At 35.4% G+C, this 24325-nt stretch overlaps 1 protein-coding gene across 2 annotated transcripts in view; it reads right to left on the reverse strand.

Moving 5' to 3' along the window:
- Positions 1-24325, reverse strand: part of PACRG (parkin coregulated) — a 212858-nt gene that overhangs the window by 140481 nt on the left and 48052 nt on the right. For both annotated transcript variants that reach the window (XM_071740465.1, XM_071740464.1), the window contains exon 3: positions 24140-24274. In XM_071740465.1, the coding sequence (XP_071596566.1) occupies positions 24140-24274 (135 nt within the window). The remainder of the gene's footprint in view (positions 1-24139; positions 24275-24325) is intronic.

Consider the following 24325-nt stretch of genomic DNA (forward strand, 5'->3'; position numbering starts at 1 on the left):
AGACTTGTACTTTAAACTTTTTCCAAGTTGTATGAGAAGTGTTTTGTATTGAAGAAACTGATAGCTACTTCAGGAAAACTGCTTTTAAAAAGTGGGATGCAAAATATTTTCCTAGTATAGATCTGCTTTCTTACTCTCAATCACCAGTCAACAAGACCAGCTTCCACTTAGAAGTTCAATTCTTAGGGCAGGATTTCCTCTGTAGTTTCAGAAAGAGATACTGAGCAGAACGGAGAAAAAAAACAAATACGAAATGAAGTATAAAAAAAGTTTTGTGACTTAAAATTAATTAATCAAAAAGTTTTTAGCCAAGTGATATACAGTTCTGACATTGACTGCAATGCATCTCTTCAGCTTCTGGACTATCTTGTAGCAATTACTGAGACAATATTTATTGCCATATAACAGATCTAGCTAATCACTAAAAATATTTGAATACTATCATAAAGAGGTTAATTAATCTGTGTGGTTTTACACTTCAGTATTTTTTTCTGGCAACAAAATACTTTTCGACACAACTGGGTGACATGACTTGCTTTCGTTCAATTTAATTGTAGTAATATAAAATTAATAAAATCCAAGGAATCATAAATATGTCCTGTAAAAATTAAAAAACTAGTAAAAAAAAAAAAACAACTATAATTTTTTTCAGTTTGTGGGTTTAGATTCCATTCCTTCTTATTCCTGACATGGTCCTAAATATCACTTGCCAATGGAATGCTTCCATAAGATATTCTTACTGGAGCAGCTGTAGGTTACCCAGCAACCAGTTCACATCAGTACTGTTGGGTGTTCTGTCAAGAGCAAGATATCAGGTTTTTTGCTGTTGTCTCTTTCTTTCCTTCTTTTAAACTCTTTTGAAGGGAATATTGCTGTTCCATAGTCATAATGCAGAAGCTACAGATACTACACATGAAGTATGAAATAGTTGGGTTGATAAAAGATTGTGTTCAATTACAGACAAAACGATAGTTCAGTTATACAAATGCTGAGTGCTTAAAAGCAAATAAATCAAGAGAAAAAAAATATTTCTAGTACAATGTTTTTTGTATCCCCTTCTATTGGCAACAAAAAGAAACCCTGAAGAACAGAAAAAATACAGTGCACATAACAAGTGATCCTTTTATTTTCAAAACACTTTGAGAAAACCATACTTAACGGAGCCATAAACAAAACTATCATAATCACAGAATGGTTTCAGTTGGAAGAGACCTTAAAGATCATCTATCTCCAACTCCCCTGCATGAGCACAGACACATCCCATGAGACCCAGCTGCTCAAAGCCCCATCCAACCTGGACTTGTACATTTCCAGGGAGGGAGCAGCCACAATTTCCCAGGGCAAACTGCCAGCGTCTCACCACCCTCTCACTAAATAATGTCTTCCTAATGTCTCATCAAATCTACCCTCTATCAGTTAGAAACTGTTTCCCTTCATCCTATCAATACATGCCTTTGTAAGAAGCCTTTCCTGTAGGCCCCTGTCAGGTACTGGAAGGTTGCTTTAAAGTCTCCTTGGAGCCTTCTCATCTCCAGGATGAACAACCCCAACTCTCTCAGCCTGGCCTCATAGGAAAGGTGCTCCAACCCTCTTTGTATCATCCAACCTCTTTGTATCATCTTTGTATCATCCAACCCTCTTTGATCATCTTTGTAGCCCTCCTCTGGACTTGCTCCAAGAGCTCCATGTCCTTCCTGTGTTGCAGAGCCCAGACCTGGACACAGTACTGAAGGCTGTCCTCAATCCATTCTCCACCCAACCTATAACTGTGCTCAGGATTGCTCCAGGAATAACAATTTTGGTATATAACCCTTTGATAAGCCTTTCAAGTGGCTGCTGCCATACAATTTGGAAGTTTATTCCAGATTTTCTGACTATATTTCTAATCACAATTCATACCCATATATTTATTCTGAGTAGCCATGTTTCCTTCTCAAATTTTGTTAGCTTCTCAGCTAAATATGCCATGCTCTTTAAAAATTTTTTCATTCTCCTTGTCATCCTTTGTGAATCCCATGCAGGATTTTTCATAAGGTTTTTCAAGTTGCACACATGGCCATATTAAGGGAAATTTCTCATTTATATTATGACAAATGAGAAACTGCAGCTAGGTAAAATGATCAGTTCTGCTTTTTGTTAGATTATGTTCAGTGGCCTGAGCCTATTATGTACAGTGACTGAGCTATGAATCGGATTACCCAATCACTTTTGGGATACCTAAGTGTTTGGTGTATAACCTAGATGACTTTAATGTGCTGATCAACTGGAAAATCAAACAAAAGATTACACCAACACTTCCTATACAAAAGCATACAAAAGACATGTTAGATGCGATCAAAGGAGGTAAAAAGCTTTTGAAGAACACCTCCTGAACAATTTTGTTAGTGGAGAGAACAGAAATAAAGGTACTAAATACAGTCAAGGCCTACACAGAACATAGTTTCAAGAGATGACTGAAACATTCTAGCTGCCTGACACAGATGATGAGGCGAGGACCCACTTCCTCTGCTCCCTCCCTGTCTCTGCATCTGGATATGCAGTACCTGTCTTTCTGCTTGCTCCAGTGTTTTCCCATTCCCTCACTGATCATTTTAGCTCAGGAAACCAGAAGAATACTACATCCACTTTTAGTTTAGAGAGCAGTAGGATTTAGCAAGGGAAGCAGTGGGAGCCAGCAGGGGAAAATTATCATTTTAGCATCAGCAGCACTTTCATTGACCAAATAATTTCCTGAAGGACTAGGTATCATGGCTTATCCAGAGAAGTTCTTAAGTCAGGGCCTCGTTGAAAGCAGTAGTTTTGATTCTAAATGAGAGGTTTGTGCACTACTGGATCATCCATAATTCATGAAATGTCAGAATCCCTACCAAATCACTTTAAGTGTCATCCCAAAAGGTTCCTACGTATTGCCACCAAAGCTACCACACAGCCAAAACACACTAGAAAAGTCTTGTTTTTTAAAACAATTGATAATGAAAGAAATATAGCAACTTAAGCAACATATCCTTGCATGGTATAAATGTGACATTTATTTCAGAAGAATCAGGGATAAAAGCTTACTCCTCAGTTGCAAGGTTATGAACAAATCTATAAGACCGTGTGAAACAAGCACCAATAGAACCCTTAGACTAATTTCTTATTATTATTTTAGCACTCCACATCTAATCTTTATTATTTCTAACACCAAGATCTCTCAAAAACTGGTATATCCAACAAAATTATGAACTTATGCATCAATGTTATCAAACCATCCGGCAGTGAGTTGTTTCACTGTGCATAATTTTTTTAAAAATATTTTCTTCGTATTATTGTTGTTACTGTTTTGTTTCAATTATTAACTTCTTTGTATCTCAACCCACAAGTCTTTTTACCTCTACCTTTCTGATTCTCTCTCTGCCATCCTCTCAGAGGCACGGGAAGACAGAGCCATCAGCTGCATGGTATGTATGTGGCTGCCTGCTGGGTTAAAACCTCAACAGTCCTTTTTGTCCTCGGCAGACATCCTCAGAGCTTTCTGAATCAAATATACAGTGATCCCTTCACACCAACTGAATCTACAAAAAGAAAATTGTTTCTCAAATGTTCCTTAATGAAGCCAGGTTATGTGTTATACGCATAGTACTATCCTCAGTCTAGTGCTTATTTATGGACAAATTAATCTAAGGATTTCTGATGTGACGCTATTGGCTCATGTAACAGAATGTTTCAAATAAATCTGTAATGAGTATTAATACATAAAATGAAAACTGCCCTGCCCTCAAAGTTTCATTGCTAAAAGATCAGACTTCATTTGACTTATATATATGCTGCTAATGTTTCCTGGTAGGAAAGAAAGAAAGAAAAAAAGAAAAGAAGAAAAAAAAAAAAAAAACAAAACAAAACAAAACAAAAAACTAGTAAATTATTTTTATCAGTCTCCTTTCAAGGCAGATTTAAAATCAGCAGTCTTTGGGGGTGATAACAATAAGATTTGTGACAGAGGTCAATAATACTATGACAACTTAAAGAAACTTCATCAGTTTTCTCAATATGCATTATGGCACTGCTAGCAAGGCAAACAGCAGCGTGTTTATTTTTCTAACATTCCATCCACTTGCCCGAAAAACAGGTTGCAACATGGCTGTCACAAAGGGAAAAGTCAGAATATTTTGAAACAGTTGCATTTTATCCAGTGCAAGTATGAGCAAAAAGGCAGCATTCTTACCCTTTAGACTAAGTCTATTAAAGGAATGCTAAAGAGAGCAGAGCATGCTGATCATCTGGAGAATTCAGAACTTAAAGTGATTAATTAGACCTTATTTTGTCTCGAGCAGATTTACTAAGCTTTTTTCAACTTAGCCCCATTGTTTGTAATTGCCAAAATCACACCTCCATTGGCTGGTCTTAGTTGCTTCATGCATGAACAGCAATCTGATTGAGCACTCTTGTTAGGATTTCATTCGTCATTGTAATTAGCCATAATCATAGCCTTCCTGGGTGCATGAGAATGTGCAAACGACCGATTCACAACCTCAACCTATTTGAATATGAATCTTCTCAGTAAGTAGCAATAAAATAGTGGAAACAAAGCAGTTTCTCTAGGGAATTTTGTAAAGCATCCCTGTCTCTAACTCTCTCTAACTCTCCCCCCCTCCGCCCCCCCATTAAAAAATGTTCCCTTTTTAGTATCTGAATTCTGTTTGCTAAAACAAGGCTTGCTTAATGAAGACAATGGCTTATTATTTCTTTAAGTGGCACAGCAGGGCCCAAGTATTACAGGCCCAGCTCTTTCAGCCTCTGCCAAGGACACGGGGAACAAAGGGGCAGGCAGCAACGCCGGGCAAACAGACCGCAACTCACACTGCACTTTGTGAGCGCTTTTCCTCAGAGACAGGCAGACACACACAGGTCTCGGGGTCTTTTTCTCCTCGTTGCTGTAAGTGACTCACACAGTGAAAAAAAAAAAAAAAAAAAAAAAAAAAAAAAAAAAAAAAACAAAACAACCCCAAAAATACCACAAAAACCGGGAGAAGTGGAGGAGGGGTGGCAAGGCCAGGCCCACCGCAAACGCATTCGTAGTGAGCCACCTAATGGCGGCAAAATGGCCGCTGCGCCTCAGTCCCATTCAGAAGTTGCTGGGTGACCGCCAAGTTTAGTCTCTGCCAGAGCAGAGAAATAGGTGGGGAAACATGAATTTTGATGACCGCAGCTCTGGCAAGACGCTCTAGTTAATTTTTCAATACGCCTAGCAATATTTCCCTAAGAAGTCTCAGAGGTGCGTTAAATGTATAAAGAATTATTAGTTAAGTTGCCACACACCTCTAGGCTGGAATGGAATCGTGACTTGTATGAGCCCCAAAACACCCTTTCTTGAATAATTAATATTAATTTATTTTTTGTTTACTGAGGAAATAATATGTGAGTACAGCCTGGGATATCTTAGCATATAGACTTGCAGCTTTGGTAATACATTTATTTTTGAAATTATATTCAATGCAATGTGCTAAATTAATTCATTTTCTCAATACAATTTCTTATTTCTAGATTTTTCAGCTTAATAGCATAGCCATGCAATAACATCTAATTCACACAAATACTTTATTCAGCAACCAGTTTAATTAATAAGTAAATGTTAATTATACTAATAAGCTACAGAGTGAAAAATTAAGCAGAAAGTCCCTTCATATAACAGTGTAATAAAATCCACAGTATTAAACTTAATTTCAATGGAAGATAAAGATACAACAATGAACAATGGTTTTTTATGTATAGGTCTCTAGCCATGTAGCAGAAATAGAAGATCTAAGTGCTTCACATTTATGGTCTTGAGTCACCAATTGTTAATTTTAATTAACACATTTTTTCACCTTCATACGACTAAGCCCAACACAGTAATGAAAAAAAAAAACACTGGAAAGCTCAAGATTTCTTGTAACTTCTAGGTTACATACAAAATGATTTTGTAGATTGAACTTCACTACCTTGATAAATCTTGCTAAATGTTGGGATGAGAGGGTTGAAACTTCTACCATTTCTAAAGAAAACACTTATTTCTGTGCTGAGCTATGCTCTCAGGGACACTGGTGAATTCTGTGGTCAGACGATCCTAAAGAAACTGTGGCATGAAAGATGAAAATTAAATGGTGCTAAATGTTGCTGTGCCATACTAGCTCAAAATAGTTCCATAGCAACCATTTCCCTGTCAACTCTTCCAGTCCATGCTGAAGAAACTTTGCAAGATGCTGAAAAAACAGTAGTTTTAATTATAATAGCAAATACGTTTTAAGTAGTAATGTTCATCAAGCTTCATGAGGGCATGGAGCAACATAGAGTTTTATGTCCTCTTAGTCTTCTCCATTACCTTAGAACAAACAGAAATCAGGAAAGTAAATAGGGCAGATTGAAAGTTTTGTGATAGTAGCTGCTGCTGTTGAAGTTACTCTCCTATTTCATCCCTTTGGGTACATCTCAGTATGTTGCCTGCTGCTGCAAACACTCTTGTTAACAGTATTTCTATTCTGAAATCTTCATTAAAAGTCTAAAACAAAGATTGCAAGACCATCTCCTGCTCCTCAGTAAACAACCATGCTGAATAATCCACATACCTGAATACATAAAACATTTAGCAGCAGAGACAGGACATTCTGAAAGCGTTACTACTTTCTCTGGGTTCAGTTTTTCTGGTCAGTTGGAACGAGAGTTCCAGACACTTCAGTAACTTTTGGCAAAGGAGAAGGTGAAAGAGATTCTTCTCAGTACTGTGAGATTTATGTCACTCTTTACTATTTAATTTAGATTTTAGGACTTCATCATCCATAACTGACTTATGTTTTGAGTAATCACTAGAGAAAAAAAACACTTTAAATTCTTTATACCTGTATGTATTAGAATACAGTCCATTGAAACTGATAGGTTAAAAATGGAAGAAAATATTCACAGTGAGAAATCTGACTTGAAGAGGAGTCCAGTAGAAAAAGAACCAAAACAAACAAACAAACAGGGTTTAGTTTGTTTTCAAATGGAAGAGATTAGAAAGGTCTGTCTGGAAGCAACATATTTGAGGTTAATTAAAAAATTGTTTTCTTTTACTGAAATAGTATGCTTTGATTCTAAGCAATTTTAAAACATTTAATTCAAAAATTTGAAAAACAGTTTTTAAAGCCTTTCAATTAGAGCCTTCATAAAAATTGTGTAGGTCAGCAGGAGCTGCATTTTGAACAGACAAAAGAAATAAAATTAAGTAATCTGAACAGTCAAGTCTTAGACTAAAATTACCAGCTTCTAATTAATAACTAAATCATTAAAATAATTATGAGTGTTAGGTTAGAGTCAGAAATCTCATCTGAAATCTTCCCCTGTGACCTTTCTCTTTATCTGGAAGACAGGTTTAATGGCATAAACTGTGTAAATAAACTGATGAACACTGATGAGTTGATCTGATAGTCTAATGAGAGCACAACAAAAAAAATCACAGATTAGAAAGATATAAACCAATATACTCTTCATGCATTGTTTCTAGAGACCACTGATTTGATATTTTATATTTTTCAATTTTATCCATGTGTGAAATGGATTCAAGATGTCTGCACTCTCTTCCTCTACTGCTTCTTTCTAAATACTGCCATGGCTCACCAGTGCAAATTTCTATGGTTTCTGTAATGACCTGATTAAAAATAAAATTAAGAGCAAAAAGCCCAAAACCAAAACAACAAAAACCACCAAACCACCACAAACATATTTTTACTGTTATTAAGGTCTACCATTTTAGAGACCTGATTAATAGAATGAAACCTAAGTAACTGAGAGAGCATTCAACTGTGGCATAGGACATGAAGAAACAGATGGAACATTTAAATCTGTTTTTGATGCAACAGCAAGTGTTCATGTAGCTCTATCCCAAGTGAACTATCCATCCTGCATATCAGATGAAGTGAGATCCTAAGGGAAAAATATATGATTCTGTAGTTAAAGAGCATAATAATAAATCAAAATATTGTTTTTGTTGATTGTGATTTATGTAGTTTCCTAGTTTGTTAAAAAAACAAATGAAAATTTAAGATATATTTGGCCTCATACCAACACCAAGAACATTCATCAGCAGGGACAGAATGCGTAGTGCAAAAATGTGACCATTTCCACATTAATAAGGGTATGTTGATCATTGTCCCTGGGTATATAAGAACAGAACAGCATCCAAACACAGAAATTTCCCCAGATATGCAGAGGTACCATGAGAGCACAGAGACTCAAAAATCCTGAACACTACCATAACCTTCCCCTAGTCTTTCTCACCCAGAATCTCCAGTTGAAGAAGTCTGTTTTTAACAGCACAAGTTATTCTTGCAAACAACACTACGAGCAAGTGACCAAAATGTTACCAGCCTAGATAAATATGCTCAAGTATCATTCTTAAAGAGCAGCTGGATTTATATTGGTTATTTTGGTTTAGCCTTTGTAGAGGAACGAACTGCCACCAGTGCCACTAGATCCAGAAGACTGGAAGGATTTTTTCATCCCATGGATTAGATATGGTCTGCTTGTCCATCACCCTATCTTTGAGGCTTTCCAAACATTCCTATAGTTGCGTATTTTCTTTAGTTCATGTTTGAAAACTCATCTTTAGACTGATTGTTCTAAATTAACAAAAAGGAATCAAATGTTAATAGGAGGAAAGAACATACAGGTCTTAAAGCACTTGAAGACAGTAAAACAGTAAACATAATTAATAGGGAAACGGGAGGTTGATAAAATCAGTCTTTTGTTTCTTAAACTACAAAATGTCATACTGCCTTTCTGATATTATTGGAATCTTCATATGAGCAAAATCATCCATGTATACAAGACTTCTCTGGAGCAGATCCCCCATTAGAAACCCTTCAGTTTCCTATACTTTTATATAAAAGAAAGCAAGGTAAGATCTGGTGTTAGATTTTTAGCTTTTCAGATTTCTACATTCACATATATTTTAAAAAGATAGCTTCTTTCTGTCTGTTTCAAGTTCTTTTCATTTATTTGAAATATTTTTTCAGTCTTAATAGTTTATGTACTTGCTTGGAATATTTTCTTCTCTTTTTTATTGAGTGAACTTTAATTTCATAAGGTTATTTCACATCTTTTGCCTTCTGATGCTTATTATTAAAAAAAAAAAGTTTCTAAACTGCATTATTAAACCCTCATTACTGCAACAGCAGCAAGCAATTCCAGGATGTGTAGTTTATTTGTGTATGTACATGTGTATGTACATTTATGCACACACTTGGGTGCACATTCACACCCCCAGACCTTGGAGAAGATATTTTCATAGAAAAACCTAAAATTATTATTGACTTTCCTATAATATGTGGATTTTATATTTCCATTTTGCCTCCCAAAAAAACATAAAAGGCAAAGCCTAAGAACAATGAGTAACTGTATGGCAGTGTTTAAATTTAGAGGGACCATTAGGAACTTGAAGGGTAGGCAAACAGAGATATCATGATACTGAACAGGGAGAACTGCAAAGCCCTGCAGCTGGGATAGAGCATCCCTCTCCCTGTATTAGTACAGTTTGGAAACATTGGATGACAGTCCTGCTTCCATGAGGTTTATGGTGCTTGCCATGCTGAATAACAACCAGTGGTGCTCCTATATCAATAAAAGCCAATTACATCCTGGGCTGCACTAAAAAGAACATGGCCAGCAGGTAGAGGAACATTAATATTCTCCTTTAATAGACAACAGTGAGGCTATATGTGGAATACTATCTTCTTCACCACAGCTTAAGAAAGAAGTTGAGGAACAGGAGAGATGATTCAGTTGATGGTTACTGAGATGTTTACCATGTAAATTAATTATCATTCCATGTATTGTCTCTAGGGTCTGGTATTCAATAGCTCTGTATGAGATCTGTGAGGTATTTTATATTTTTCCTCATTTTTTTTTTTTCACTTAAAAAGAAAATAGATAAGCCTCTCTACTTGAGTCACTTTTAGAACCTAATGCTACATGACAGTCACTGTTAAGATTCTTCTACTTTCATTTAAATCACATGAAATCTAGAGGCCCAAAGCACTTTGTAAAATGTCAATAGACTAATCATAGTAATTTTAAATGTTTCTGGCTTTCCTGCATCAAGGAGAGATCTTCTTCAGTAAGCTACATCAATTTCAAAGTCTTCAAGAAGAATCAGACTGACACAAGTTTAGAGAGCAGCTGCAGTATGTTGACTGTAGGTAGGATCTAAAACTTGAAGGTTTTCTATATTTAGCACTTAGTTATGGTAAATTGGACATGAATACAAATCTCAGACATGGTATGAAGGCAATTGTAAATTTACCTGATATGGCTAGAAAGTGATAACAATTATATTCTGAATAAATATGTATGTACATATAAATACTGCACATAGGTAAATGTGATTTTAAGTTAAAGCAATGTTAATAATATAGTCGAACAGCTTAGGTCCAGTAACAGCATTTAAAGTTGTACCATTATTTCTGTGCCTCTACAGGCATAGGCCTGTAGAACATCTCTGTTTCAGAGGCATAGGGAAGTCTTACTCATTAAGCAGTAGTATGTTTTGACATTTTTCAAAAGAAAGGTAATGCAGAAATACATAATGATAGGCTCATCCATCTAATTTTATAGAATGACAGAATATTTTGAAAATGTCCTCTGCAGAACATCTTGCTCAGCCCTTGGCCCCAAAAATAGATAACTGTTTTTCTACTGTCCAGTTGGAATTTCCCTTCTTGGAAATTGTGCCAGTCACCTCCTGTTTTGTTGTGCACCACTGAAAAGTGTCTGGCTCTGTCTTCTTCGTTAGGCACCTATTTAGGCATCATGAGACTGCAATTCCATATTCCTCAGCCTCCTCCTGCCCAGCCTAACTTAACCCAGTTCCTTCACTGCTTCTTCCTATGTCCCATATGTGCTGCATCCCCTTGGTCATCTTGGTGGCCTCCTTGTTAGACCCTCTCCACTATGTTGATATCTGTCTTCTGTTTCTGTGGGCTCAAAATCAAACACTGAATTCTAGATGCAGCCTCATGACTGTGAGGTAAAAGGGAATAATCCTTTCCCTGAGCTCCCTGACTGTATCTTGCCAATGTATTCTGAAAGAACCTGCAGGTTCGTTTCTGTATAAGTGCTACTGCTCTATCAGTTATTTTTCAACATCCCATTTAGTTTATTTTAAGCAAAAATAAATCTGTCAAGTTTTGGGCTTCAGAAATCAATCTCTGAGTCAATAAGAATAAACATAGTAAGACACATGTTAGAAAAAGAACAAACCCAATCCCCCACCAAAAAAAGAAATAATACAGAAATGCATATAGTCAGTGAGAAATATGATAAAATGCCAGACAAAATATTTGTGGAATCTGATAATTATCTGGGATCTTAGATCATAATTTAGAAAGCCAGGGACTTTGCTGAGAAAGTAAATACCATCTTTGTTATAGTTTTGAATATATAATGTAAAAACAAGATACAAACCCAAAGACTTCTTGCTTTATAGCTATAAAACTTAACAAATAAACTCTTGAATAAACTCACAAAGTAAACCAGATGGTGGGAGCTTGAAAGGACTACAGGGTGGCTGATGTGCTAGAAAACATTCACAGTGTGATTAATAGCATCAACCAGGCCAAAGACCTGATGACCAGGAAATATAATAACCTTCCAGAAATTACAGAACAATAGTTATTACATCTGTAGTTTGTTAAAATGTTGGGACCTTAAAAAATATAATAATACTCAGATGAAGATTTTATAGGATATAGATATAACACTTTTTGGTAAGGAGGAATGAATTACTAGAATTCTTGGAAGATCAATAAAATTACAGGTAACAAATATTTGCTGTTATAGGCTGCACTTGAATTAGGTCTTTCTTTAAAAAGTCATTAAAATGGCTTCATCATTTGTTATTAAAGAAGTAGTATATATTGGAAAATAGGTTAAGTATTTCTATGAGAAATACTTACTTAATACTTACTTAAACCCCCCTGGTTTAAAGTTAGAAATAAACAGGAGTAAAAATTCAGTTATAGTTAGTAGAAAATATTTGGCCCACTAAATCTATGATTTAGATAGATTGACTTAAATGGGAATTCGTGAAAAAGAACCTGACTATTTGGCAACTTTACCAACTAGGGCCACAAAGATGACCAGAGGGCTGGAGCACCTCTCCTATTAAGACAGGCTGAGAGAACCGGGGCTGTTCAACCTGGAGAAGAGAAGGATCCAGGGAGACCTTACAGAGGTCTTCCAGTACCTGAAAAGGGGCTACAAGAAAGCTGAAGGGAGAGTTTTCACAAGGGCATGTAGTGATGGAATGGTTTTAAGCTGGAAGAGGATAGCTTTCAGCTATATGTTAGGAAGAAATTCTTTCTTGTGGTGAGACATTGGAACAGGTTGCCAAGTGAGGCTGTGAATGCTTCATCCCTGGAAATGCTCAAGACCAGGTTGGATGGGGCTTTGAGCAACCAGGTCTAGTGGAAGGTGTGCCCTGCCCATGCAGGGGAGTTGGAGTTAGATGATTTTTAAGGTCTCTTCCAACCAGTGAAATTTCATATGTATGGTAGGGCATGGAAGACCTGAATCAAATGTCTCTCATATAAGGTCAGATCAGACATAACTACTTCTAAAATCCCTTTAGACATAAAAGACAGCAGGTTTCATCCAGATAATATTTTAGAGGCTCACCATATTAATTATCTAAAGATGAGAATGTGCATATAAGTGATTTCTTAGCTGATATGAAAATTATATTTTTTAAAAATAAAAACTGAAAAAAACATTCTAATGTGCTCATGCACATTATTCGCCATCTTACATAACCAATTACTAAGAAATTTAAATCATTATGATTTAAAAAAATTAAGTATCTTTTTCTAAATTTACAAGTAGGTACCTCATCTCACTAACACCATTCCTACAAGTATAAGCAAAAGTATCACTTTGGAAGGTTTGATCACAAGACATTAAATATATACTTAAATCTGTGAAGAACAAAGCTTTTTCATGTCACATTGAAAGCTATTTTACTGAACCAAGTTGTCAACAAGTTTCCAAAGAAGAGAATTTGGAATAATAATAATAATAATAAAAAGGTTAAAACTTAGGTCTTGCTGGTTTAGGAAGTTTTCATGACTCATAATCTGGATTATCTCTATTCAAGGACACATTTGCACCATAATAACACATGTAAAAAGCATTCCTGACATGAAAAAGTTCCTGCTGAACTGTCCTCATTATTTAATTCATATGAAGACAAAATCTTTACAAATAAGCAAGAGGAGACACAGATCAAAAGAACCAACAGGGATGAAAGTAAAATTACTATAAAACTAGGTATTAAACAGATGCTACTAAGTAGCAGAATAACAATGTGAGGACTGAGAATAGTACTAATTCTGTATCAGAACTCTGCAGCAGAGTAGATGTGAAAATGTATTCGATGTGAAAGGTTCATAGAGGCTATTGATGATCAAATGACACTGAAATGATGATGAATTAGTTTATGCTTTGTAAACAGTATGGGAAATTAAACGGAACTGGTAGAGAGAAATTTGCCCCATGCACATATAGTGGATAACAAAATTAAAGAGTAAAAAAATATAGTGTTTTATAACCAAACTGATGAGAATAGACATCCGCAGTATTACATTTCTGAAGTGGAGGCATTTGTTGAACGTGCTTTTATGTTTTGAGAATATACATTTTCAGTGGTAGTGAAATTACCTCTATTAATTTGTGTTAGAGAACTAAAGTGTGTTTTCTTACACATCTCACGTTCTCCTTTACACAACCTCCAATTTTTATAAAGCTGCATTATATGTTTAACATATCTCTTCAACAGAGTGAAAATGAAGATGCTTAAAATTTCTATTTAATTGTACCTACATTTTCATAATCTTTAGTCAGACAATAGCATATACAATACATGAATATCCAGTATATATGCTGGGTTTGAGATTGCATTCGAAGAACAGAAATAATTCATAATAGTGTTCCGTTTAACCTGCATTGCTCTGCTTTTCTTTAAGTGAAATAATGTTCAGAAAGTATACTTGTCTACATGAGTTAGGTCAGGATATCCATGGCTGCATAACACCAGATGATTGTGGAAAGCTACTAAGCCATTTTTTTCTTAGAGAAACTATAGATACACCACAGATAACTCTACATCAAAAAGCTCATACTTGTAGAGGATGAGTCTTCCTATTACTCACAAGTACTTTTTATTCTACATCTCTGTTTTTCAAGGCAAAATCTGACCCCAAATTTCACCTAAGACAACTATGTTTGCATCATTTCTATATTACTTTTCTTAAATTAAAATCGCACTGAGATTTATGCCAATTTTAATATGAAATAGTATTGAAAAATTAAGACTTGATAAGACAAAGTAGTTGAAGAAATTATTCAGTCTCTGAGCCTCAAAGTAAAATGGTCACAGTATCTGACTACCAGAAATAAAACCAAACACATATTGATTTTTATGTTGTCAATTCCATTTGTTTTGTCACTTCCAAGAGAACTCTGCAATATTTGGGTAAAAGGACAAAGGCTGACAACTAATGGAGAGAGAACAGGCCATCTATTAATTGGTATAGAGCTCAGAAATCACCTTCAAAGCAACAAAAAATTAATCAATGCTGTGTTTGTGACTCTGAACAAAAACTTTCTGACAAACAAGAAGTGGCACTTTTAAAGACAGATGTTTCTGCTTGCATCTTGAAGTGGAACAAGTCTTGGAACTTCTAGATGGCAATCGTAGCTAGGAAAAGCCTTTTCTGCCTGGAGCACAGGATAGTAAGTCTTCTGTGTTACCTACATGCTTTCTGAAAAGTTTCCATTCCTAAGGAGAGAGATAGCTGTTTAACTGAAGCAGGAGGAGCAATTTGGTATTGTCCTACATGTCAATCTACCAGTTTCTGAAGCTTTCAACATCACTTGTGTTCTCCAGGGTCCACAATAATCTGAATTGTCTTTATCCAAGTGCCCAACAAATCATTTTCATATAGCAGCAGTCGACCTTTCTTTTCAATCTACTCACTTTTCAGGAGTTACAATCAGTTGACTTTCAAGCTCGATGAGATGGCATATGCCCTGGTTTGAAGAACAGATGGAGGCTTGGGGGAAAATTGTTTCTGCAGGCTTGCTACAAGCAGCACTGCTCCATAAAAGTGAACCATTCGCACTAATTTCTCACATAAATTATACAGGCAGGGAGCACCAGCCCATTCAGCAGAAAATCTTTCATCTAGCTTTCAGAGGTCATTTAGTAAATTTAAATTAAAGCTATTTCTGATACATGGCTGGGTTTTCATTCCATACACTTTCAAGAGATGGCAATTTGCATCAAATAAAGGAATGGCTTTAATTGTGTATGCAGGGGGAAAGGAGCAGTAAATTAACTGCCACAATATTACTGGGTTTTAGAGTCCTGGCATAAGTTGCAACTATTAACTAGCCACAGAAGAATAAATAATTTAAATATGGCAGATCTTTACTATAGGAATAGGGTAGACTGTCAGTACTCTTTGCAATGCCCGTTTTAGACTCCAGCTGAACACCAGTCTCCAGATTTAGCACTGGTGTTGTTAAAAGAAAGATCTCAAGTCATTTGCAGAAAAATATTCCTTACTTTTTAAGGGAAAAATATTATTCAGCTGTTAAGCAAACGTATGTGTCATATTTTTAATAACTATGGTACTTTATCTGAGTATGGAGAAAAGAGACATTTCATTAGATTCTTAAATTATAAATGTGAGACAAATGGCAAAGACCACAGGACTGTAAAAAACCTAACTCTAGAAAGAATTACATTTCTGTGAGTCACAAGTGGTAAGAAAGAAGAGATTACACTGAGCAACCTTTAATACATAACGTGACATAATTGGGTGTTTCACCAGCTATTACCTTAAGCGTACAAATTAAAAACAACCAGTAAGAATGTTGTTAAGTAGAGTAATAATTTCCATTAAAAAATTGAATTTTATGGGATTTCATAGAGCAGTTTTTTTGCTACAGTGTTCTGAAATAACATTTTGAAATCATTCTATTTTAATCTCTAACATCAAAGATTTCTTGAAGATCTGCAAAACCATCTCCTTTTCAGATGTGAAAAATAACTCAACAGAAAACAGTAAAGCCATGAACGATTTGTAGATTAGTATGAAGAAGTAGTGAGCCAAGAGAAAAATGGATGTTACGCTGACATTGGCTACCTGAGTTTTTTATGACGTTTATGCATGCAGTTAATTGACACATATTATTAAGAAGTGATTTTCAGTTGAAACATTTTTAGTATAGTACTCTGGAAAAGGAAGATTTGAACAGACTATATTTTTTTTTTGGAATTAATGTTATTTAGTGGTGGGATCAAATCAATGCTAAAATTTCAAATGTAAGAAAGCCTTCCCATTCCTTTATGTACCATGGAGGCACCCAGCATTACTCAATAGCTTATAAAATGTTGCCTTGATTAAAGGACATATGCTTGGTACCTATTTCAGTCTGCAAAAAGATGGTGAGTCTTGACTAATTCACATAATATGCCAGTGTCAATATAATAACGACTTTTGAAGAAAAAACCATGCGTACCTATTCAGTATAAATATAAAATTAACCCATTATTAAATATATAAGTAATTAGATACAAGATACCACTTTGTAGATGCAAGAGAGAGATTTAAGTCTTCTGGTATCCAAAGGATGATAATAATTTCTATAACTTCAGTAAATCAAGAAATTATAATCTGCAGCTGATCAGATATGTGTTCCTGTGAGCATTATCAAGGTCTAAAAACCTAATAGAACAGCAGCAAGATTTATAAAATCGTTGGGAGAAAAAGGGGAGAAGATAATGGATAATATTGATCTATAGCAATTCGGATACCGTTCTAATGCAGTAAAAAGGAATTTTGGTGTTTTATTTGCTAGAAAACACTAGCACATTCATTCTCTAGCTCTTCTGTATGATTTCAGGTCATAGACTGGGTGTAAGTGTAGTACATATGCAATGTAGCTTAAAACATTTAAAGAAGTTTTCATTTAAATGAAAATGAGCCATTAAGATGAGGCTGGTTTTTAGTATGCATATAAGAAAGGAAACAAGAACAGACTTAGAGGCTGTTAAAAACTGCAGTCACAAGAAAAAAAACACGTGCACATCATTTTTGCTTGTAATTTTTACTTATTACTAAAAGTTTGATTCGTGATGATTTAAAAGTTATTGCTACATTTTTAGTTTAAAAGTGAATAATTCTTCCTTGCTACCATGTTGCATCTCAGCTTTGTTATATTACTATCCATGGAAAACTGAGGTTTTTCCTGTCCTTTAAAAACCAAAATTATTATTTTCCAAATTATTCCTTTATACTAAATATGCTAATATAATGTATTTTTTCCCAGAGGTAACATTTAAAATTTGTTTCTCCTAGACTTTATTCCTTTACCTCAACTTGTATTTCTAGTATCTCTAAATTATTATATATTATTTCTGTCTTAAGAAATTCTTACTTTCAGTTGTGTTCTCTTAAACCCACGCAGCAATTTTCTGTTATACCAACACAATTGTGTTGGACACAGGCCTAAAAAGGATCACTAAAATGGTTTAAAAAGAGGAGACCTCTGGGGAAGATAATCAGAAGTCTATTGCAGAAGAAAATTATGAACTATTTCTTAAAATATTAATGAAGATATTAAATAAAGTAGAAACTAACATCACTCTGTGCCTTACCTACTGTGCCTAAGCACAATACATGGTCACTCCTCTTTGTACATAATCTTGCAAAAGCAATTAATTCAGCTAAACATTTGTGGAGTATTTGCAAGTTTTCTTCAAGATGATAGTGTCACATCAAGGTTTTATTAAGAAGACACAAAACATAGTTAGGAAAGAATGGAAGCAGAATAAAGCTCTATTAAATAAATCTAAAAGAAAAGCATTTTTCATAGGCAGGTTGTTCTCTTTGTTTTCAGATATGAGGTTGCATTCCATGAGCAGCTCAACTAATCTAAGCAGTTCATTGCTTTTGAAAGTAAAAAGGTATTGAGATCTTTCAGCTCTGTCTTCATCACCGTACTCCATTACTCTTTCTCTCTCCATTACCAATGCACAGCCCCTGCCCTCATAAACCCTTTTCTTAAAAATCAAAGTTCACAGGACTGTAAACTTGTTGCTAATCTAGAAAAAAAAGCATGCACCTTTTTCCCTGAGTTTATGAGATTAATTTACTCACAGAGGGCTCTGATAAGCACCCATGACAGTGCCCCATATACCTTAGAATTACAGGGCAGAAGAGGTAAAGGTTGGACCTTCTTCTTCAGCAATAAGCCATTAAACCTACTTAACTTCTAGAATTATATCTCACCTCTATAAATTGCGAGACTTTAGTATAATGATGGGATCATTCTACAGTGTAAATTAGTTCCTTCCAACAATTTTTAGTTTGTTTGTGGATTTGTCCTTTGGGAAGCATTACCTAAGTTTACTTAATACTATACAGGGACTAACAGAGTAAGTGTCTATCCATGTGGTTTCATAGCAAGACAATGCCACAGAAATGAAGAATACTGAGAAACATGACTTGAAAGCTCTGTAAGTAAAAACTCATGTCCCAACTATATCAGTTAACATTAAAAAATATACTTTCTCTAGCTTTAAACCTATCTCTCAAGCAAGCAAAAAAAGGTTGCACTTCAAGGAAAAGGAAAAAAAATTAAACAGTTATATTAGGTAAATAAAAACCCTAAAACAAAGCCCAAAACCAAAACCATAAAAAACCCAAACCAAACAAAAAGGAAAAAAAAAAAAAAGATGTTTAGTGGTGCTAGCTATGGGAACCAGCTTAATCATAGCGGCTCAGAATTTTATATAAACTAATGTTAATAATTCAGAAATACTTTCTCGATTTCATCAACTTTCTTAGTCAAAAGTTTAATTGCATTCTGACCTTTTTTAATTCACTAATGTATATTTTAAAATGGAAGTCCTCTTCAGACCTGAACTATGAGCTTTCATTATTAGTAGCTTTGTATGAGATTGTGCAAAAGAATATCTTGCTACATTTTGAAATAAAATTGGAAAATACATAGGCTAAAAGAGAACTGCATAAGTAGTCCACATAAGCAGTCAAAGGGTTTTTAAGTATTTAAATACATTCTTTTTCCAAAAAGATAATGTTCTACTGATACCTAGTTCTAAATAAACAACAATTTATGTTCCAATCTTTCATATTTGATAAGCCACACCATTATTATTTATTCTCTGTTAGTAGACAAAAATAAATGCTTCAGATTTGGAAAGACCCTTGAACATTTGTTGAATAACTTAACCAAAGAAGTAGTTTATCTAGATCTCAAAAGCTATTACTTTATCAGAAAATATGAGTATTATATATTTGCAGGAATTTTAAGGCATCTGTATAGTTCTATTTAATGACCACTGAGGGAACATAAAAACAAACCAGGGATTTTAATTAGAGATTACAATATTATATTAAGCACATACCATTTAGCAGAGAATTTTCTGACTGCCAGTAGATCCTCTGAATGGGGATGAAAAGTCTGGAATTAATTTTGTATGGATTCTTTCACTTTAATTTTGATCAAAGCAAAAAAATTGTGTAGTGAGTTACAAAGACGGTGGGTTTCTTGCTACATACATAATAATCCAGTAATTCTTTATATTCATCTTTGGACAATGACAAGAGGACAACTTTTCTCTGTTTTGAATACAAATATTAGGAAAAACAAGCCAGGTCATCTTCTTTTACAAATAAAAATGATTACAGCTTCTACCTCGTGGTTATTTGTTTTGGTATTATCAGAGCTTTTTAATTCTTAATTTTTTTTTCCTCTGGATGGTATTCTTTAAAACCAGGTTCAGTATCCTGTTTCTGAATATAATGATTTCTAAGTTGTAAGCATATTTTACCTGTTAATGTTTTTTTGCACTAGGTCCAAAAAGTTTTGTTTGAACTTGCAATAATCATAGAATCATGGAACAGTTGGTGTTGGAAGGGACCCTAAAGATCATCTAGTTCTACCTCCTCTGCATGGGCAGGGATACTGCCCACTAGACCTTTTTCAAAGCCCCATCCAGTCTAGCCTTAAACATATCCAGAGAGGAAGCATCCAGAATTTCCCTGGGCAACCTGTTCCAGGGTCTTACCACCCTCACACTAAAGAATCTTTTTCTAATTTCTAATCTAAATCTGCCCTCTTTCAGTTTGAATACATTACCTTACATGATATCAGTACAGGTATACTGAAAATCTCTTCCCTTATAGAAAGTCTCTCCCCAGCTTTCTGTAGTCCCCTTCACGTACTGGAAGGTTCTCCCTGGAGCCTTCTCTTCTCCAGGCTGAACAACCACAACTTTCTCAGCCTGTCTTCACAGGAGAGGTGCTACAGTCCTCTGATCCTCTTCATGGCCCCCCTTTGGACACACTCCAAGAGCTCCCTGTCTCTCCTGTGTTGGGGAACCCAGCACTGAACACAGTATTTCAGGTGGGGTCTCGTGAAAGTGGAGTAGAGGGGGAGAATCACCTCCCTGGACCTGCTGGTCACGCTTTTTTTGATGCAGCCTTGGATACAGCTGGCTCTCTGGGCTGCAAGCATATATTGCTGGCTCATGTTGAGTTTCTCATCAACCAGCATGCTGAACTCCTTTTACTCAGGGCTGTTCGAAATCCATTCTCCCTCCAATCTGTAATTACGCTTGGGATTGCCCTGACCCAGGTGCAGGACCTTGCATGTGGCCGTATTGAAGTTCATGAGGTTGGCATGGATCCACCTCTCAAGCCTGTCCAGGTCCCTCTGGATGGCCTCCCTTCCCTCCAGCATGTCAACCACACCACACAGCTTGGTGTCTTACCAATCAGATAGCCAATCTTACAGGAGTATTCAAAGAGTTGCCTTTCTAAACTTAAAGACATATTCTGAGAATTCACATAGAAGACACATCTTGCTGTAGTGATCTTAGAGTGAGATCTAATTTGCTTTCGTCCTTTTTTAAAAAAGAGTCAACACACTGCACAGTCTGCACAGTTTCATCTTCTCTATGTATAGCATTAATTTTGAGTAAGAAAGCCTCTTTCTAAATTTAGTGTATTTTAGAAATAACTAAGCTAAATGAAAGCAACAGCAAAGTGCTACTGTTTCAGAATTAAATATTCAACACACTTAGTTATTCAGAAATAGTTCTGAATAGTTCCTGAAATTTAAATTTGTATCTTATATAGATCCACAGCCATAGTTATATGGAGTCAGCCTTTACAAGAAATTATTCATAGGTTTAAAATTAGAGATATGCAAAATTACGTGCATTTTGAGTATTTTTTTGGTACACAATTCATGGATATTGAAACATTTCAGTTTCTTCTAGGACAAAATGAATGCATTCTGTCTGCAGAATTACAATGAAATTCAAAGTCTTTAAAAAAAAAAAGTCTAACAACTATGGTTACGTTGTTCTGTTTCAGTAATTACAGAAAACAGTCAAACAAAAAGAAACAAATAAAAAAACAACTGTGTATTTTTCAGGAAAGAAGAAAATTCTGTGCTATTTTTTTTTTGTTAGAGTAAATCATGTTTCTGAGACCCTCCTGCATTTTCTCTCATGCACCACTAGATAGACAAACAAGAGTGAAATGAACCATGGTATCCTTTAGATCTAAACAGAGCAAAAAAGCCCTCTCACAATAAGACACTAATATAGTGCTATGACAGAAGGATTAAAATATCACTGTTACCATTTATTTTCTTTTATCCTTCCATTAGAATAATGATTCATGCAAATATAGTTCAGATGAGATTTCATAGAACATTTTTCCTAGGCATATTTTCTCATACTTTTTAATATAATTTTTATGTTTGAAAATATTTTTTTCAGTTTCGTGGGTAAAACATATTTCTAAAAAAATACTTATTTAATTAGATTTACAGATAAGTGCAATGAACTGATAAAAATTAGCCATTAGATATAAGTTGTAAATTTTTACTATTCACATGTTCCTAAAAGGACTGAGAAATATAGAACTTAATTTATGTGCGTCCTTAAACGTTAGCTAATGATGAACATTATCACCCTGTTGCAGCAGTGGGCAATCTCTAAGACTTTAGAAACTATCTAACGTAAAGTCTGAATTAGAAAACCCCCATTTGCCTGCTTCATCTATTTAAACTGCACATTAATCAATGATGGTTGCATGCCAAATTAAACAACAGCCTCAAGTAATTCTACTAACTCAGTATTGTTTTCTTGAGTGCCAGCCACAGAACTCTGTCTGAACCGGTTTGTGTCTAAATGAAGTAGTATGGAATAGGAGAAAATATATTGAATACTGCTACATGCTAATATAAGAATGGAATTGTTCATTTGTAGAAAGCAAATTAGCAAGAAGACATAGAATCACAGAATATTTCAAACTGGAAGTAACCCGTGTCACTGTCTAAAAATAAATTATAGGCCTGAAAGTGTTGTTCAGGCATTCCTTGAACTCTGCCTGGTGCAGTCACCACTTCTCTGGGAGCCTGTTCCAGTGACCAGCCACCCTCTCTGCAAGGAACCTTTTCCTAATGTCCCAGCTGAATTCTCCTTACACAGCTTCATTCTGTTTCCTCGTCCTATTTCAACCAAGCAGTTACTGTCATCATCTAGTGAAATGCTTGTCATTATGACAGAAGTATACGCATCAAATAGCAATTAAAATGAGGTGAACCGTCTGTACCTCTTGGTCTGATTTTGAGAAATTAGGTGTTATAATTCCTCTAGATAAAAACTAAATTCTGCATTTTTTTGCAGTTGTGTGCAAATCACCTTTGGGTCTGGTGACAAAAGACAAGAGTACAGACCTATGTTATAAACCTATGAGCTTCAGTCGAGGAAGGGCTTTTCTAGGCTTGCCTGAAGACTTGCCTGAGGTTGCACTGGAATATCATTCTTGATCATGGGTTAGGTCTTGTTGGATAGACATTCCTTTCACTGAAAGATCTGTTAATTGTTCCTTGTGCTGATTAAGCACTGCTATGGGCAAGAAAACACTAGCACAAATCTCTCTTCTGTACTTCAATAAACAAAAAAACTGCTTTAAAAATCTACTTACTAACACATTATATAGTGCCACTTACCACACTACAGGTCTAAATCCTGCTGGCTTCATTAGAAGTAGAATCAGCTGTATGATTACAGAACCCCACCTTTTTGTGCTGAATGAACGTATCTATACATCTAAAATTGGTAACATGTCCTTGACAACAATTTAAAACGTTCTACAAATCTGATATATTTTGCTCCTCCATATAATTTTCTTTACCTATCACTGGTTCCCGCAAAATCTTATTGTAGTTCAATAACAAAGAAAAATAAATAAATTACTGCTAACCAAAATAATTAAATAGTAGGAGTGGGTTAAAGATCAGCATTCATTTCTCAAATTAAATTTAAAAGTCTGCGATAGTTACTTAGAAGATTGGCAAGTTTTACAAATAACATCACCAAGCCTTTTAGAGAGAAACACAGCTGCATTAGAATGGAGTCATTAGGCAATACATTTATTTTGAAGCCAATTAACCTTTTGTCAGAGAAATGTCGGAGCTGTAATGGCTTCAGCAGTGGAGGTCAGCCTCTAACAGGGGCACGTATGACAGCGATTATGCTGTCTGACATATGCTGTAGACTGAGAGTACAGCTATGGGATGAGAGTCTGCCTTCGTTTGTATTCTGCTCTGCATTTTCAGGGAGCAGGCAATCTTGACCTATCCATTTAGGTAATTAAAGCTTCTATTTGGAAGTGTCCTGCAGGAAGGTGAAATCTGGGGGAGATAAATGGCTGCTGCTCACTGTATCCAGCCACTTCCATCATTTGATGGACTGCCTGAAACAGGAGGCATTGCCAGGTCCTCATAAAAACAGAGATGAATTGAGCAGGATACAATTCTCTAAGGCAAAGCAACTCTGTCATCATCCTTTTTGCAGCATATAATTTAATTGTTAGCCAAGGCAGACAGCTGACTCAGAGGTCTTTCTCTAATGGTTTCCCCACCATTGTCCATGAAATAAGAAATTATTTGTGTTTGTTTACTGGTAAGTCAGGTTTGCTTGACAATGAGAGATGTCACTTCAGGAAGCTCAGCAGGCTGTCACAGCTGTGCCATGACTTACCTTCCAAGCAATTTTGTTCCCTCTAGTATCATGGTCAAGGGCAATTGGGAAGTCTCCTCGGTCATAAAACTTGCGAAATGCTGTGGGCTGCGTTGGTCTTTCCTTAAATGCTCCTGCAAGTGGTGGCCCTCTTACCTTAAAAAAAAAAAAAGAAAACCAAACACAAAAAAACCATAGTTCAATGGT

This window comes from Heliangelus exortis, chromosome 3 (assembly GCF_036169615.1).
Source record: "Heliangelus exortis chromosome 3, bHelExo1.hap1, whole genome shotgun sequence".
NCBI lineage: Eukaryota > Metazoa > Chordata > Aves > Apodiformes > Trochilidae > Heliangelus > Heliangelus exortis.